Source organism: Mustela putorius, unplaced genomic scaffold (assembly GCF_011764305.1).
Source record: "Mustela putorius furo isolate JIRA1106 unplaced genomic scaffold, ASM1176430v1.1 tig00003846_pilon_pilon_pilon, whole genome shotgun sequence".
In the NCBI taxonomy this organism is placed as follows: domain Eukaryota; kingdom Metazoa; phylum Chordata; class Mammalia; order Carnivora; family Mustelidae; genus Mustela; species Mustela putorius.
This window is the reverse complement of record NW_025421999.1, coordinates 17,591,606-17,610,676: the sequence shown is the minus strand read 5'-3', so window position 1 is coordinate 17,610,676 and position 19,071 is coordinate 17,591,606. Positions and strand designations below refer to the sequence as shown.

Genomic DNA, 19,071 nt, shown 5'->3' with positions numbered 1-19,071 from the left:
TTCAAAGATTGCTATATTCTTTATGTTGGTATGTGAGCTGCTTTCCTAATCACCAGCCAAACAGACCTTAGGGCTTTGCTTTAGAGTTAATTCTAATAGTTTACCTAAATCAGATCTGGGATTCAAGAGCATACCAAGTACACTGTATGGAACATGGATGATGTCACAAAAGAACGTCCTGCTATTTGTCTAAATCTTCTAGGTCTTCTGGTTGCAATGGGCAATTTCTGGGTTAATCCTTGAAATCAAGTTCAAACACACACAAAGTTCACGTATAACATGCTTCTCACTCTAAAACATCATTTAGATGCTAAGCCTTTGTTAATATTTAGTATTTTATAAGGTTCAAAATGATCATAAATACCTTACTAGAAGTCATTAAACAGGACTGTAAATACATTATTCAGAACTTTTAATAAACTCTACTGTAGTTATTATATTAACCAAGTGACATCAAGGGACTTACAGAAGTGGGTTCATTCAACCCGTACCATTACCTGCATTTTATCATGTTTTCCAGCCTTTTATGGTTGGTAAGTATGACAGTGTGGAGGAAAATTAACTAAGAATATGAAATGAATAAGCACATTTAGAATCCGATCTGGGACTTGGATACAAATTTTTATGACTTTTTGGCTACACAACCTTGGGCAAGTCATTTAACTGCAGGAATTCTTCCCAAGGGATCTTGTAGGAGTCTAATGAGTCACTGATGTGAACATTTCTTGTAAAACAAACGTCTCACACCATACTATACAGAAAATTGCATTTTAGCATAGAGAAGGCACTCTGTGGTGAAGTGTGGCTTTTGATTTTTATGATCCTCACTACTGAAGAAAGAACATAATATGACCTGTGGCATAATTAACTTTTAAAAACAGGCCTTTATAGTGGAATCCCACTCTATTTGTTACTGTGTTTGAGACAGTTACAGAAATTAAACATTTTTTTCTTCGTTCCTCCAACTGGCAAAGCCTAACACAACAGTTACTAAGCCCTTAACTTAAATGAGCTCATTTCACCTTCACAACCATGCTGTGAAGGTCCGGGCTCTAGTTACACCCATTTTATAGATGAGGAAACCAGGACACAGACTAGAGAAAAATCCATAATCAGCCATGACCGTAGCCGAGAATTTTATCCATATTCACTTCCTTCAAGACTGTTCATTTTATTTCTATGTATTTTATTATTTCCCCTCCTATTCCCATACATGAGACTCCTATAGGGACTAGTAGAGAACACGGAAGTCCTTGTCAGTACCTTCGGGGTAAGAAGTAAATGGTGGATGTAGACAGTTTACAAACCCAGGCTAATCAAACTCAGCCCGACGAGCCACTGGTTATGCTGTGCTGATCGTGAACAGGTCACGTGTGCAGCCACATACTGAGTGGTTAAGACGAGGCTGCTCAAGTTTCCAGAGTGTGGGAGGAGGGCTGCGAGTGCCGTCGAGCGTATGCCCGGGGAGACGGCTTACCATTGTTCCTGAAATAGTTACTGCATTCAAAGGGCATGGAGAATATTTTCCAGATTTCCCAACCACAAAGTCTTCACCCCAGCTTTGGCTTCCACCATCAAAACGTGTGGTTTGGACCTGAACCGGGAATCGATAATCTTTCTAGCACCCCGTGCTTTTCCTGCCTGCTCCAGACAAGTCTGTGTTCCATTCTTTCAGGATTTACTGGGAGATGAATCACTTAAGTTGTTCAGTCTTTGACTGCTTAGAGGTGGTAACTTTATGCATTCTTTATACAGGGGTCTGCAAGACCTTAGCCTTCAACAGGAGTGGGCTCATTTGGGAAGGTGAAAACACCATTGCGGCTCCCTGGGAAGCTGTTTTGGAGGTGGGCCTTTCACTGTCTTTCATAGGGAGCTTGCTAGGGTTTGGGGTGCCCTGGGCCGGTACCCGAGGGCTTCAGAGGAAGCCCAGTGGCTGGAAACTCTGGTGGCGGCAAGTTTATTATGCACAGTGTGCCTAAACTTCCTGAAGTGTGTCTCAACAGGGACCATAGCAACATATTAACTTACTTGGGGCACAATGACCCCAAAACTTTAATTACTTGAAAAGTACCCTTGCAGGAGGTGGATTTACTCCAACTTTGAGTTTTCCTTAAAAACAGGAGCAGGCTTAAAACCCTGGCTAAGGAACTAATCCCATTAATGAAGGCACTAAACAGAAAAAGGAATCTTATTTTACCAAATCAGTGGAAAAGCCCAGGATGAAAGCAATGTAGAAAGAAATAATGGTACATCTACCTCCTCCCATGTGGCTGCTTTGGGCATTTTGTACCCCATTTCTGCTGTCAGTTTCTCAGCAGATCTTTCTTTTCATACAACCCACCAACACCCAAATTCCATACAACTCAAGACAGTAATTTACTCACAAAGGAAATACACCTGCAACTTTATTAATAACCAACTTTTTTTATTAGAGCGGATACAGTTGTGAAAACTGTACATTAGACATTTTGGTTTCGAGGATTATAAATAAAGGAACTCACACGTAGGGAGTTCTTTTTCACAGCAAGGAACTTTAAATAAACAAGGTCATGTTTTATTAAGTACATTGGCAGACTTCATGTGCTGTCCAAAATGTAGAGCACAGTATAACAACCCATTAGAAAGAGCCTTTCATGTAAAATACAGCTGTGCACATTTTAGAAAAATACCAACAATTTGAGCTTTGTTTTTAAAAAAGCTTATAAATCATACATATATTTATAAATGGAACCAACATGCTTACTTTATAAACATATCCTTTAATTATCTGTTACCCATTATTTCCAAAGCATTACACATTTTAAATAAACACTTAAGAAGATTAAATATTTTATTTTATTTTTTTAAAAAAAATCCATTTTCCCAGCATCAAGAGCTACGGGGTTAGGAAGGCGCAGTGAGAGTACGGAGACTGACACAGGAGCTACGTTTCTTGGCTAAAAACGTACTTCCTAAATTTAAAAGTCAAAGCAAAATGTAAAAAATAAATAAATATACAAGTTGTAATTTTCATTTGCTCTCTTTCTGCTTTCTTCTTTATTCCATATTGGTCACACCCAGGATTCTCAACATATTGCACTTCTGCAAAAAACATCACTGGGTTACTACCCTGCCGGTGACAAAGCATTCAGTCCACACCTGTGCTAACACGTGAGTGGTCTCTTCTGTATTGAAAAGGTAGCAAATAAGGTAAAAAGAATCCAATTAAACCATGCAGGTTGTGAAAATATTTAGGAATAGCTAGCTCCTTCTCCACAATGTAATGTCTTAGATAGATTTAAGGTACCTTTCCTCCCCTGATTTCTTTTTAAATAATTATAAAGACCACATAGTGTCTCTAAGTAATAAGCATGCTTCTGAGTAATAAAGGATGAATTATAAAACAGCAAAAAAAATCAGATTATGTCAGAATAACAAAGGACCGACTGCAAAAGACAAGTATTTAAATAAAAATGTCTAAGCCTTTAAAATGTGAAATAAAATTACGAAAGGACTTTGAAAAACACGAAAGGCATAAAATCGAGAAGCAGAGGTTTAACAAAGCTTTATGCTCTACCTGAATGTATTCAACAAAAATTTAAGTTGGAGGAAAAAAAAAAAAAGATCAGAGCAGTTATTAATAGCATCTTGCTTAACTTTCATGGGAATTAACATAGTCACTGACAAGATTTTATTTGGTTGTAAAGTACGTCAGCAATGAAACTGAATCCTTCAGACGTTGATTACTGCAATCCATGCAACATTTTGACTACACTTCTCAGAATTCTGTTGTCTTTCAGCTTTTAAAATTTAGCACCTCCTAAGTGCATAAAAGATTCATCTTAGTAAGATTTAAAAATATTTAAAATTATTTCTTAGGAAGGTATAATGCCTTCAACACTGCTAAATTTTAAACAGCCTATTACAGGTTTAGGACGACTAAAGGGCATGAAAAAAAAAAAAAAAAGATGTACTGCTATCGCAACAAACACGTCTTCTCTAGAATTAATTGTTGTTTCTTTTCCTTGAGATGCAACAAGTGTGTTTCCTCTGGCCAGGACCACACGCTGTAGAGGACTATACATCCTACTTCAATAAACGGCAAAAATGAACATAGTCGTGCACAAGCCAACGAAACGTTCTCTCCCAGAACATTCCAGGAGATGTTAAAGCAGCAGGTCGTGCCATAAGACTGGTGAGTGATGCTGCTACCTATTTCTTCGAATGAGATAGGAGTGAATGTTGGAACCATGGCCACAGCAACACAATCCTCCGACCGCATTCCTCAGGCAGTCGTTTGTTTCCCCAGCTCCCTACTAAAAACGTCAGATGGTAAAATAGTAAGGCAGCTGTTGACTTCCATCAGAAAAAAAAAAAAAATGCAGCTCCATACATTTCCAGTTTAGTCACACTCCGCTAGGACAGATGGAGTAGCCAATGCCAAGAACTTCGCCGGCTGGGGCTGGTTCAGCAGATTTTAAAAAAGAATGATTATTAAGTTTTGCTCTCCGACATGGCTGCTTGCTTCAGCTCCCAGAGGACCCCCAAAGCCACAAGCATTCCCAGGGGGACCGGACAGGTCCTCTGGTTGAATTTTCCAAGTTTCATCTCTTTCGCGATCCCATCCTAATTCCAAGCCTCCTTCCCTGAGTCTGAGTCTGACTGGGGTGTGCCATTTAAAGGGCTGACGATGCCACGGCAGAGAACAGAGAACTGCGGGCTAACACCGCTAGTTGTCATGACTTCACTGAAGGGTCAAAACAGTTATATCATTAAGTAACTATGTTGAATCACATTCAGGCACAGCCAAAATTAAAGTGAAGGACAACATGCAGTTGTTAAAAAAAAAATGTAAATTCAAATATGGGAAAAGAATATTATATACAGTGATTTTATATAGAAATTAAGGCTATTCTTACCTTTCCTAATTCCAATCAAGTCAGAAAGTGAACAAACAGAATGGCCAACCCGATATTCAACAGCATGACAAGGACAATCATGACTGAATTAGGGCCCTGGAAATGAAACAGAACAAACCAAGCATAATGTTTCCATGTTAATATCCACATATAAGCTAGATCATAAAATCAATTACCAAAAAAATAACTCCGTTGGAGTAAATAAAGTGGGAGCGAATGACAGCAGCTCCAAAAGGTATAAACTAAAAATAGCAATGCCGCATTTAGATGGAGTCGTCTCCTCACTTTCACTATGAAATGAATCCAGTCTTGATTATATCTACTAAAGTGACTATCAAATAATCTAGTTCATTTACCTCAGAACATCTGACAATAGTCTGGGTGAGAGTTTGCTGTAATGGGGTGAGGAAGTAATGGAAAGTGGATATGCACTTTTTGTTAGGGTATAATTTAGACGAGGAAGAATTATTTCCTCAGGAAGGCAGTTAGAAAGACTAAAATCTTTATAAGGTACCGAGGCCTCTCAGGAAAAAATTTAGGACTCTTGCTTTTCCTGGTCAGAGTTTTGGACACCAACCCACCCAGGAAGTAAAAATTATAAGCAGGAAGTCGAACACTTGCAGAAATGATCTTACAGGTCTAATTCTTCACGTCTTTGCTCACAGCCACCACGTTCCAGAAATCAAATTCTATTTAACAAACTGCAGAATCTCTTTTTGATAAATATGGCTATAATAAATACCAGCTAGCCAAGGTACCCAAACTTTGTTTACTTGTTCAAACAAAACCCAACCTTATTGACCCAGCGTTTCAGAGCTGCTCATGCTTGACCATCCTTCTTCCAGAGACCTGATCTTGGTATTTACTATTCAAATAGTGTCTAATTCTTATGTAGTGTTAACTGTGTTCTAAACTGGCCTTACAAGGTGGGTGGGGTGGGTATTTCAATGGTAATTTTACAGGTGAGGCAACGGTTGTACTAGATTTGAATATGTAACGAGGCTACAATGCAACAGGGTAACAGAGTCCTCAGATGCGGTACTGGTGTGATTCTGGGGTGGAGGGAAGGAAGACTGAAGTTTCAATTGGTCAGTGCTTGTGATGTAAGGTATGGAGCTTGGGTCTCATCCTGATAGAAGGTCTCCTCCCCAGATGGGCCACAACCTCCCTGGCAGGGGTCAGAATGCCCTGGTATTTGTCTAGCCCAACACTTGGCACATTGTCACTTCCTGTTAATCTCCATCTTTGCGCTAGACTGAGTTCCACGGTGGCAGGAGCCGTGCTCTGCTCACCGTCGTGCACCCACACATATGGGCCGCCCTGTTCATCCAGGTTTTTGTTATGAACACCGGTTATCATCTGGTACTTTTCCAGGTGTTGTGGACATGGTTGTTGACTTTATTGATTCACTGCCTTAAATGAAGAACAAAGTGATTAGTAAAATCAGAGTTGGGGGAGAAAAGTAAAAATGTGTATCCTTGAGATGGGGACGGTTAGGAAGAAGAAAAACCATAGCTTCCAAATCCCAAATAAAGGGGAGGAAAAAGCACATTTATTGCCGGTCTTTATATGCCAGGCAGTGGGCCAATAATGAGCATTTTGGGGTACATGGTTTCTTCTTCACAGGTGATTACGAGTTACAGAGCTCTGAGAGGGTAAGTGTCCTGTCCAAGGTTACTCATCCAGTTTAAACAAATTATAGAACTAAAATTAAACTTTGTCTACTTCAGAGCTGCTAGGTTTTTCCCCCTACATCCCTGTAACAGCCACAAGCCATAGTTTAAAAAAATAATAATTTCTAATCATGTTCTTGAAAATGGCATTTTCAACTCTATGCTCTGATTTTGTGGTAGCAGAAAACATTAAATCTTGATATGACCAACTGTTTTTAGAATAGTTTTCTTAGTTACTAACCTATGTAACTCTTCAATCATGAGCAACGTAAAATGTCTACTGTAGGAAATACTTAGAACTCAGAAAAAATTGAAATAATCTTTCAATATCATAACACAGCACAGAAATTAAGGAAATGCTATCACAAACTTTGATTAGATTTTGCCGATGAATATGTTAAGTTTGGATTCATATTACTGTTCTGGGTCATTGGATTTAATTCATAATTCCCGAAGACGGTGATATGAAAGATGAGGAGGAGTATATGGGGTCAGAACAACACTATGTAGAGTGTCCTATAGTGGACCAAGGAAAAGTAGAAAAACAGAGAAAGTGCCTTCAGTGACTCTAAGTTCAAAAAGTCTAAGGTGTGTCTGGACCTTAAATTCCCATGTCATGAATCCTTACAAGGTTCTACGAATTTATCTAACTTTTTGAATTCATTAGCATTTTTGGATGGAGATACGTAGATATATGTCCATTTTATATATAAATATGTATATTTATATATTATATTTATCTCCATCCAAAAAATATAGATATATGTCCATTTTATATATAAATATATTTATATTATATTTATATATAAATATGTAACATGTATCTATATATCTATATATTTATCCAACTAGTACAACTCCATTTATGAAGCTCTTTTTTAAGACGACTCAGTGAAGATGAAGGTAAGGCAGCAATAAAAAGTTCAAACAGCCACCAGGTGGATAATACGTTCTGGGATGCTATGTTTAACAGGCAGATATCAAGATGTGCCTCAGTGTTCTTCAGATACCTAGGCTGGGCACACGGTGGGAAGCTTTAAGGTGAAGTCTTATAAACATGGCCGTGGTAGCCAGTTATAGCTTAAAATAGCAAAATGGAAAAAAAAAAGATCAGTCTTGCTTTTCAAGACTGACTGAGACAGGTGTAATGGAAGAAGCTGTAGCAGGACAAAGTGCAAGTCTGGACTGGGAGAACTTTCAGGCAGTTAGAAAATAAAAAAGTTCTACCTCAAGAAATGTTATGTTTTTTTTCTTCAAAAGACTACTACTCATTTAAACTGAGGAATCTTCTGAGAAGTTACTGCAGTCTATGTTAAATCTAAAACTACTCTAAAAACATGAAAAAAAAAAAGCAGTATAAATAGCCAAGTTTATATGTATTTACTGTTTGTAGGGTTTTAATGTGTGTGTGTGTGTGTACGTGGTTCAAAACTGACACGATACGGATGCCTTAAGTTTTTCAACAATTCAAAAGAAAGTTTAGGGGGCACCTGGGTGGTTCAGTGGGTTAATGCTCTGCCTTCGGCTCAGGTCATGGTCTCAGGGTCCTGGGATCGAGCCCCGCATTGGGCTCTCTGCTCAGCAGGGAGTCTGCTTCCCACCCCCCCCCCAACCGCCTGCCTCTCTGCCTACTTGTGATCTGTCAAATTAAAAAAAAAGAAATCTTAAAAAAAAAAAAAGTAAGTTTAGGTAAATTTCAAAATAGACTTGGAAGGGAGCAATGGCTAAGAAAAAGGTCAGGCAGTTCTCCGGAGTCAGTATTGCTAGTCAGAAGTCCCCTTGCTGGTCTGATTGATGATAAGGGGGCAATGATGTCTGTACTGGCTCCTACCCAAGTTGCTACTTTGCAAAATCCTACAAAAATGTGGGTTCCACATAGAATATGTTTCCATGGCACATCAGTCTGTGTGCAACCATGGCCCATAGAAGTCACATGTTTTTTGAGAAGGGTCAGAGAATAATAGGGGCATACTCCCTCATCTTTTACCACTCATATCAAGCACTTAGATTGCTAAGTGTTAGCCTGTGTCTCAGAAGATTTTCTGTATTTCTAGGAGATGGATATCCAGGGTGATCTTAAGGAGGGTTCAAAACCTATTGGAATATTTATGAACCATTTTATGCTTCAATTATTACTGTCTTGGAACAATAACGGCCTTTGCTTTTTGAGCACTTACTATGTGCTATGTACTGTGCTAAGAGCTATGTAAGTACTACTCATTTAATCTTCAACACAACCCTATGCTATAGGTAGAGATGAGGAAAACAACTCACAGAGCAGTTAGGAAACTTGCCCAAGGTCACACGACTGAGAAGCAACACAGCTGGGATTTGAACCTAGGAAGTCTGGCACCAGAGTCCACACCCTTAGCCACCAGTGTATCCTGTGTCAGTCAATGAGCTGGTGACTAAAATTCCAGATCCCAGTGTATTCAACCACCCTAAAAAGGACGATTCTGACTCATACTAGATCTCTCGGTTGCCCACAATGAACACTGCTTCAGTCTGGTCCTTCCTCCAGTGTGTGCTTCATTGTGAATATTCCTATGCATTTTCAAGGTATTTATCAACCTCTAACTTACACAGTGTCTATCTCAAAATTGAATGCGGTACTCCTTTGTTTGAAAGATGGTTCATTAACTACCTTCATGATGATCTTATCACTTCTAAACTGTCCAGAAAACAGTCATCAGGAGAGTGAAAGGCAGCTTTGTGTTATCATCAGGAAAAGAAGGTTAACTGTTAGAATCTTCACAGGAAGGTGCCAAGGCGATCTTGACTTCTGGTTCCTGTAATGACAAAGCCTGTAGAGTGCTAGGCCTCCTTTCTCATGGGACATGGAAGGGAGCCCTAGAGACCAACTTACAGGTTACCTCTAAGAACCAGATGGTTCTGCGTATAAGTAAAAAAGGTACTTTTTCTAAATAAGGAAGCTGTGAATTTATCAAACAGTAGTAACATTTCACAGAAAGACAGTGTGTAGGACACTGCGTCATTCACTTCCTTACGGAGTTCTAGAAGTCAACTGAACCCTACTACTGGGACCTCAAGGTAGAAATTACATGGCCTTCCATCATTTGAATTTCACTCGTGTAAATCAGGCAAACTAATACTAATCAACTTTGTCTGTCTTAAAAACCATTGATCTCTACAGAGGATGACTCTCAGGAAGTCAATGTAGTTAATCTGATCAATTTATATTTAGATGACAAAAAAGATGAGAACCAGTGTTTGTTAGCAAAATAAATCTAAGAAATGTCAAATATAAGTTAACAAAAAAAGATGAATTTCAACTGTTTAACACTGTTACTGTTTACCTGTAAACAGGTTCACCCTGCTGAACAGACGAAAGAAAAAAACTTAAATATAATACAACTGTATTAATCCACACCTTTATGCAAATGTCTTAGAAGTTACTAGTAAATATTGGGTCAGCTGTGGCTTTTTTCTTAAGCTACACTTAACGTGCAACACCCTCTGATCCAAAAACATGTGACCAGGTCAACAGATCAGTTGGTCGATTTCTTATTAATAATTACTTAGTTTTAAGAATTTTCAATTCTATAGAATTTGATAAAGTATGAATTCCATATATCATTTAACAAATCTCTACGTGCTCATCAAGTAACACCAGTAACATATAGCTTTCTGGTTGAATAATTAAAAACCTTAAATGCTCAAGGCCAATTGATAATAAAACTAGCATTTACCAGAAAACTAAAATTTTAGAAGCCGTTATACTTGGGAAGTTAGAAGACCAAAGTAATTTTAAACAATGGAGAAGAAATAAAATGTTCTAGGGGCAAAGCTTAAATTCAAACAAATTCAAACAAAACTGAGTAAAATTCAAACAAAATATTTAGGAGACTAACTCACAATAGCTAGAAAAGATGTTGACTGGAGTATCTTTTCCTTCACTTTTAGCTTATCTCTTTAGGTCTGAAGTGAGTCTTATCAGGCACACAGATGTAGACAGGTCTTGTTTTCCATCCATTCCTTTACAGTGTCTTTTGTGAGGCTCAAAAGCAGGGCCAAGAACCTAGCAAATGGTGATGGAATCCTCTTCCCAGCTAGAGCTCTGTCAGGGCCCATGATTCCCTTCTAGCCAGAGAGTTAGCTACCATAGATGGCGTGTTCCTCCCAAATTCATATGTTGAAAACCTAATCTCCAGTGTGATGGTATCTGGAGGGGGCTGTTTGGGAGGTGAGCCCTGGGTCATGAAGGGGGAGCTCTCCTGATGGGGTTCATGCCCTGACAGGAGACAGGAGAGAACTTACTGTTTGTCTCAGCCACTTGAGGCTACAGCAAGAAGGTCTCTGAACCAGGAACTGGGTTCTCATCAGACATCACCAGACAAGACTTGATGTCTGGTGAGAACCCAGTTCCTGGCACCTTGATCCTGGGGATTCTCAGCCTTCAAAATTATACGAAATAAGGTTTTTTGCTTAAGCCACCCAGTTGACAGCACTGTTGTCATAGCAGCTCAAACTAAGCTACTCCAAAACTTACCAGAAGTGTGGGGAAAGCATTGCTAACGTGTGATGCAGGAACAGGCCGGCTACCTGAATGATGTCTGAGGTGAGTGGTGGAGCGAACAGGGACTTGTCTCTGCACAGAGAGCTCTTTGCTGTCTCAGGGTACAAATGTGCTAAGCTCTATCTTATGTAGCCTATGTATCTTCCGTGGCCGACGCTTGTCAAGACTTTTGCTAGACAAGCTGTCATCAAGATGCAAGTCACCCTTACACTGCTACCTGAAGGAACCAAAAGGAAGCAAAATCACATCATGCACAACTTACTGAATTGGCTTCTTTTTCCAAAGAAGGGCATGAATCGTTGTTTGTTGGATTCTTTGGTATAACAAGTTCAGACTTCTTAGCTTTTGGCTCAGCTTTGCTTTCTTTGGCAACTGGTTTTGTCACAGATTTAGGAGGACTCCATTTGTTGGGTGATGGCTTGTGTACCAGTGCTGAGGAAGACAGGCTTGATCCTTCCTCTTCCTCCATGTCTTCTGGGGGGTGCTGGGGAGCATTCAGTTTCACGTAGTAGCCGTGGTACTGAGAATGCAGTTCCCCGTTACTGGGGTTGGGGGTGTGGTGGCGGCCAGAGTACTTGGACGTGGGCACCATGACTCCTACCTCCTTCGTGGGAGCCTTTGACATCAAAGGCTTATTGACGACGGCTGTCACATGCTCATCAGCCACACTCCGTTTGTCTTGGTTGAGTCTTGCCCCTGAGCTGGGGTTCTGCTTCTTTGTGGGTTTTGGGGAGGAGGGCTGGGGTGAGTGGCTTTGCTTGGGACTTGCTTCAGGAGACCTGGGGGGTGTCGTGCCTTTGCGATAAAAATGCGGAGACTCCTTTGGTGTAGGTGGCTTTTCTGGTACTTTTTCTTCTGGATTGTCTTTAGCATCTACACCTTCCTGAAATCTCTGTTTGATATAATCTGGGCCTGGGGAAAAATTGACAACAGAAGATGATAAAATTAAGATAAGGCATAAAGGCTCCTTTGTCCTAGCTATCTATATGTGTTTTTGCTACATCAGATGAGCCATTCCTCTTTTTTCTTTTCTTTTAAAAATATTACCAAGGCTTGGATTGAGCATAAGCATACTTCATTTCAGAGGGGAAAAGATTATCTGTTGCAGAAAAAATTAATATTTACCATTATTTATACTATTTTGCTAGCCATAAAGGTTAAATGGTTCTGATTCCCTAATAATTGCAACATTCCTGCCTGCTTGCAGAACACAGGTAAAATTCATATTGATGGAGCACTAGTGATAATACCATAATTAACCTGCATATTCAAATTTTGCAGCATAAGCAAAACACAAAGTGCCCATTCAAATAACTGACTCATGTATGTTCAGTATATTAAAATATTTAAAGTATTTAATAAATTAACATTTAACTGAGCATCTACTCTGTAAGTAGGAATAGAACCTGCAGATGACATTTGTAATGCTACTTCACCCAGGGATGCTTAACCGACTGAGCCACCCAGGGCCCCATCAAAGGATCATTTAAACTTCCTGGAGTTCTTCAAGGGCTTCTGCAAGCATCAAAGTCATGACAAGGAGCATTTAGACCATTTACATCTAAACTAATTATTGACAGATACAAACTTATAAAAAGCTGGGGTATCAATACTTATATCAGACAAAATAGACTTTAAGACAAAGACTGTAACAAGACACAAAGAAGGGCATTATATAAAGATCAAGGGATCATCAATCCAACAGGAGGATCTAAAGATCTAACTGTAAAGATCCATGCATCCAACACTGGAATATCTAAATACATAAAGCAAGTATTAACAGATATTTATTTTCTGCCTGGATGACCTATCCATTGATGTAAGTGGGTGTTAATGTCTCTTATTATATTCTTGTCATTTTTTCCCTTTAAAAAGGAAAAAGTGTCTTTGAATGCTACATTAGACCAGATGGACTTAACAGATTATATACATAACATCCCATCCAAAACCAGAATGTACATTCAAGTGTGCATTGTACATTCTCTAGGCTAGATTACATGTTAGGCCACAAAACGAGTCTCAATAAATTTAAGAAGACTGAAATCCTATCATGAGTCATATCTGACCACAACCATGTGAAACTAGATATCAATTACAAGAAAGAAAACTGGAAAAAAACACAAACATGTGGAGACTGAACACCATGCTACTCAACAACCAAAAATCAGAAAGGAAATAAAGACACAATGATCCAAATCTTTTGGATGCCCCAAGAAACATCTGAAAGGGAAATTTATAGCAATACAGGTGTACCTAAAGGAACTAGAGATAAAGGGAAAAAGCTCAAAGTTGGTAGAAGGAAGGAAATCATAAAGATTAGAACAAAAACAAAGGAAATACAGAATAAAAACACAATAGAAAAATTGAACAAAACTGACATTTAGCCAGACTCATTAAGAAAAATGAGGACAAAATAAAATTAGAAATAAAGGAAAACAGCCAACACCACAGAAATACAAAAGAGACTACTACAAAAATCATATGCCAACAAACTGGATAATCTAGAAGAAATGGATAAACTCCTAAAAACATAGTCTTTCAAAACTGAATCAGGAAGAAACAGAAATCTGAACATATCAATTACTAGTAATGAAACTAAATTGGTAATCAAAAACTCCCAACAATAAAAGTCCAGGACCAGATGGATTCACAGGTGAATTCTACTAAACATTTAAAGAAGAGTTAATACCTAGTCTCCTCAAATTATTCCAAAAAATAGAAGAGGAAGTAAAGCTTACCAGAGACATTACAAAAAAACTATAGGCCAATAGCTCTGATGCACACAGATGCAAATATCCAACAAAATATCAGCAAACCTCATTAAATGATACATGAAATGAATCATTTACCATGATCAACTGGGATTTTTCTGGGGATGCAAAGGATGGTTCAATGTCGGCGAAACAATCCATGTGATACACCACATTAACAAAACGAAGGGTAAAAAATCGTATGATCATTTCAAGAGATACATAAAAAGCATTAAAATTCATCATTTAATCATAATAAAAATTCTCAACAAAGTGAGTTTAGAGGGAACATACCTCAACATAATAAAGACCCAGAGCTAACATCATATTTGGTGGTGAAAAAACTAAGAGCTTTTCCTCTAACATCAGAAATAAGATAAGAATGTCCATTCTTGCCACTTCTATTTAACATGGTTCTGGAAGTTCTAGCTGCAGCAATCAGACAAGAAAAAGAAATAAAGGCATAAATACTAGTAAGGAGCAAGTAAACTTAATATATATAGAAAACCCTAGGGGAACCTGGGCGGCTCAATTGGTTAAGCGTCTGGCTCTTGGTTTTTGGCTCAGGTCATGATCTCATGGGTCATGAGATCAAGCCCTGCGTTGGGCTCTGCACTCAGCAGGGAGTCTGCCTGAAGATTCTCTCCCTCTGCTTCTCTCCCTGCCCATGAGCTTTCTAAAATAAATAAAATATTTTTTAAAAAAGGAAAACCCTAAACACTCCACCAAAAAACTATTAGGATAAATGAATTTGGAAGTTGCAGTTTACAAAATTAATACACAGAAAGCTGTACACTATACATTAATAACAAAGTGGCAGAAAGAAATTAAGAAAATAATCCCATTTACAATTGCACCAAAAACACGGATGAACGAAATTGAAGATGACACAAATGGAATGACATTTCACGCTCATGGATTAGAAGAATTAATGTTGTTAAAATATTAAAATGCCCATTCTATCCAAGGCAATCTACAGATTCAGTGCAATCCCTATCAAAATACCAATAGCATTTTTCAAAGAACTAGAACAAAAATAATCCTAAAATTTGTATGGAACCACAAAGACCCTAAATAGCCAAAGCAGCCTTGAGAAAGAAAAACAAAGCTGGAAGTGTCACAATCCTGAATTTCAAGATATACTATAAAGCTATAGCAATCAATATAATATTGTAAGGCACAAAAATAGATCAATGGGACAGAATAGAGAGCCCAGGAATATGTCCATGCTTATATGGTCAATTACTCTATGACAAAGGAGGCAAGAATATACAATAAGGAAAAGACAGTCCCTTCAATAAATGGTTGTTGGGAAAACTGGGCACCTAAATTCAAAAGAATGAAAGTAGACCATTTTCTTACACCATACACAAAAATAAAAATGGATTAAAGAACTAAATGTAAGACCTAAAACCATAAAGTTCCTAGAAGAAAACATGGGCAATAATCTGTTTGACATCAGCCCCAGCCAACATTTTTCTAGATATGTCTCCTCAGGCAAGGGAAACAAAAGCAAAAATAAGCTACTGAGACTACACTAAAGAACTTTTGCCAAGAAGAAACCAACAAAAACAACCTTTTTTGCCAAAAAGGTAACCTACTAAATGGGAGAAGATATTTGCAAATGATATATCCAATAAGGGTTTAATGTCTAAAACATTATGCCAGAACTAATGCAACTCAACACCAATAAAACCCACAATATGACTGAAAAATGGACAGAGGGCCTGAACAGACATTTTGCCAAAGAAGGCATATAGATGGTTCACAGACACATGAAAATGCTAAGCATCACTAATCATCAGGGAAACGCAAATCAAATCCATAATGAGATATCACTTTACACCTGTCAGAATGGCTGTTATTAGAAAGATAAGAAATAAGTATTGGCAAGGATGTGGAGAAAAAGGAACTTTCGTGCACTGTTGGTGGAAATGTAAATTGGTGCAGCCACAATGGACAACAGCATGGAGGTTCCTCAAAAATGTAACAATAGAGATAGCATATTATCCAGTATTCCACTATTGGGTATTTACCCAAAGAAAATGGCAACACTAATATGAACAGATCTATGCACCTCTATGTTTATTACAGCATTACTTACAATAATCAAATTATGGAAAACAACCCAAGTGTCCCTTGATAGACGAATGAACAAAAAAGATGTATATTCAAACAATGGAGTGTTACTCAGCAATGAAAAAGATTTTTGCCATTTGTGATAACATGGATGGAACTAGAGGGTATTATCCAAATGAAATAAGTCAGAGAAAGACAAATACCATGTAATTTCATTTATATGTAGGATTTAAAAAGCAAAACAAATAAACAAAAAGCAGAAACAGATTCTTAAATACAGAGAATTGATGGTTGCCAGAGGGGAGGAAGGTGGAGGGATGGGCCAAATGGGTGAAGGTGAGTGGAAAGCACAAGCTTCCAGCTATGGAATGAATAAGTCATGGGAAGGAAAGGTACAGTCAATGGGACTGTAGCAGTGCCGTAGGGTGACCGATGGTCACTACACTGTGGTGAGTAGAGCATGACTGGATAACCTTGTGCAATCACTAAGCTGTATACCTGAAACTAAAGCCACATCGGGTGGGGCATCTGGGTGGCTCAGGCAGCTAAGAGTCCAGCTCTTGGTTTTGGCTCAGGTCATGTTCTCGGGGTCTTGAGATCAAGCCCCGCATTGGGACCCATGCTCGGCAAGGAGTCTAGGATTCTCCCTCCCTGGGGCCCTCCCACCCCTACTCCCACTCCCATTTATTTTTTCTCTTAAAAAAAAAAAAAAAAAGCTTAATAAAGTAACATTTGGTGTGTCAACTATGCTTCAGTTTAAAAAAAAAAATGGTACATTGTAGTGTTATGTGGGAATTTTTGAAGGAGCGAAGAGTAACGACCCAGACCACGCAGCACAGGATGGTCGTGGCCTTGAGTTTATGAATGTCAGTGGTCCAGGCAGTGGGAAACCCCCGGGGCTGTCCAAGACAGCACTCCAAGGCACTGCCCTGCCTCTAGGCACTTCACCTCTCAGTTCCTACCCTAAAAGCAGATCACCTATATCCTCTGGCCACCATTCTATCTATCAGTCACTTTCATCACCTGAGGTCAAGTCGAGGTCACAACGCAGGTGGCCCTATTCTCTGCAAATGGGCAGGCACTAACAACATCATCTCTTGATTATACAGGGAGAAATCACCCCACCAATTTGTTTACAGAAACTGGCATCTGTTCACTTTCCTTCTTGTCCCCTAGTTCTACCCCTCACCCCAGACTTAGAAGATTTACAGAGGAGCTGAAGGACAGTTATCCTCAATAATGAAAATACATACTGCCTACTTATACTTTTAATTGCTCTTCTTCTGGTGGTCTGAATAGTAACTTATTGTTCTGAGATTGCTGTTTATATAAGGTATTTCCCAAAATTTAAAGCTTCACCAAAATCTTAGGAAGCAGGCATTATTATCCTACGTCACTGACCCAAAAATAGCTGTAGTGGCTGAAAACCAAAATCACACAGCTTCTGTGCATCCTTAAAATAAAATACAAAAATATATATGTAATATTTTAAGCCAAAAAATGAGAATTCCCAAAGACCCGCAATTAGTGTTCATATTCAGGGCCCAGAACATAATAAACAATATTATCCCACTTTCCAACCAAACAGGATAAGATCATATGGCAATAATTACTGAACTTGACGGCTCCCCCAAATGCTACCCCCACCCCTTTGAAATTTGGCGATTTTCTCTGAAAGTATGAATTTTTGGCCCAAAGAAAGGTATCTCTGTGCCCTAAAGGAAAAGGGTCATCTGCAAATCATTCAAAAAGTAATGAGCTTCCTGTTTCTGACTTCTCTTTTGGTGCTGAGACTGGCATATACCAGCAAGAGAAATAGCAGCAGCACCAGAAAGTCCTATTCTTTCATCAAAAGACTTACCCCTACTTAAAAAACCCATTAAGGTCATTTACGCTGGTTTTCCATGGAGAACCACCTCAGGATTCTATGGCACAAAAAGCCTTCCTCTCCTCGAGTGATAACAGATAATATCTGATACAGTTTGATGCAGTGCGTTGCTTACGTATTTTTTCTCTTAACCCTTCTACCCCAAATTTCATCAGAGTTGGTTGATTTTATTTCATTGTGAATCAATTTTACATTATTGGAACACAGAAATGACAAAGTACTTTTAATGTCTTCAATCTAAGGGGTAGGAACAAAAGTTATTTTTGCAAATCTAAAGATAAAGCCACATTAAAAGCTAATATTTAACTTAAGTGCCTACACAGAAAAGAGCAGGGGAAGGGAATGAACACTGGTAAACATAATTAGTTATACATTCTTAAAGTTGTGAGGAAAAGAGACAGAGTCACTGAACCATGAGAAATAAAGCTGTCACAGAGCCCATACACTTCATTTTGAAAATGTGAGACCATAACAGTGCAGCTTACAAATTCAGGATTTATCCAAATTTGTAAGGAAAAAGTAAACTATCAGTATTTTCAGATAACATGATGCTATATAATATATACAGAAAACCCTAAGACTCCATGGAAAAACTATCAGAGCGAGTAAAATGAATTCAGTAAGGTTGCAGAATAAAAAATTAATATACAGAAATCTGCTGTGTTTCTATACACTAATAGTGAAGCGGCAGAAAGTGAAATTAAGAAAACAATCCCATTTACAACAGCGTCAAAAATTATACAATTAGGAACACACCTAGGAGATCAAAGACCTATACCCTGAAGACTATTAGACACTGATGAGGGACACTGAGGATGACACAAATGTAATGATATTCCATGCTCACGGAATGGAAGAATCAGAAGCATTAAAATGTCCATACTACCCACACGAATCTCTAGATCCCTATCAAAGCACCAACAGTATTTTTCACAGAACCCAGAACAGTCCTAAAATTTGTGTAGAATCACAAAAGACTTCAAATGGGTAAAGCAATCTTGAAAAAGAACAAAAAACCTGGAGGTATCACAATCCAGATTCAAGTTAGAGTAAGCACAACATAATGGGACTGGGACAAAAAAAGACACATAGATCAGTGGAACAGAATAGAGTGCCCAGAAATAAACTCATGCTTCTGTGGTCAGTCTATGGTGAAGGAAGCAAGAATACCCAACAGGGCAAAGACACTCCTTCAATCAATGGCTCTGGGAAACTGGACCACTGTCTTACACCATACATGAAAGTA

The 19,071-nt window shown here is 38.5% G+C and overlaps 1 protein-coding gene across 3 annotated transcripts in view; it reads right to left on the bottom strand.

Annotated features, from left to right (window-relative positions):
* Positions 1–2,408: 2,408 nt before the first annotated feature.
* The window catches only part of JPH1 (junctophilin 1), an 83,261-nt gene continuing 66,598 nt past the window's right edge, over positions 2,409–19,071 (bottom strand). Inside the window, exons 4-6 of one of the 3 annotated variants that reach the window (XM_004762334.3) lie at positions 11,371–12,020; positions 4,899–4,994; positions 2,409–4,726 (exon numbers count right to left, since the gene is read on the bottom strand). In XM_004762334.3, the coding sequence (XP_004762391.1) occupies positions 4,914–4,994; positions 11,371–12,020 (731 nt within the window). In that variant the 3' untranslated portion in view covers positions 2,409–4,726; positions 4,899–4,913. The remainder of the gene's footprint in view (positions 4,727–4,898; positions 4,995–11,370; positions 12,021–19,071) is intronic. The other 2 variants (XM_004762335.3, XM_004762336.3) reach the window with 2 other exon arrangements.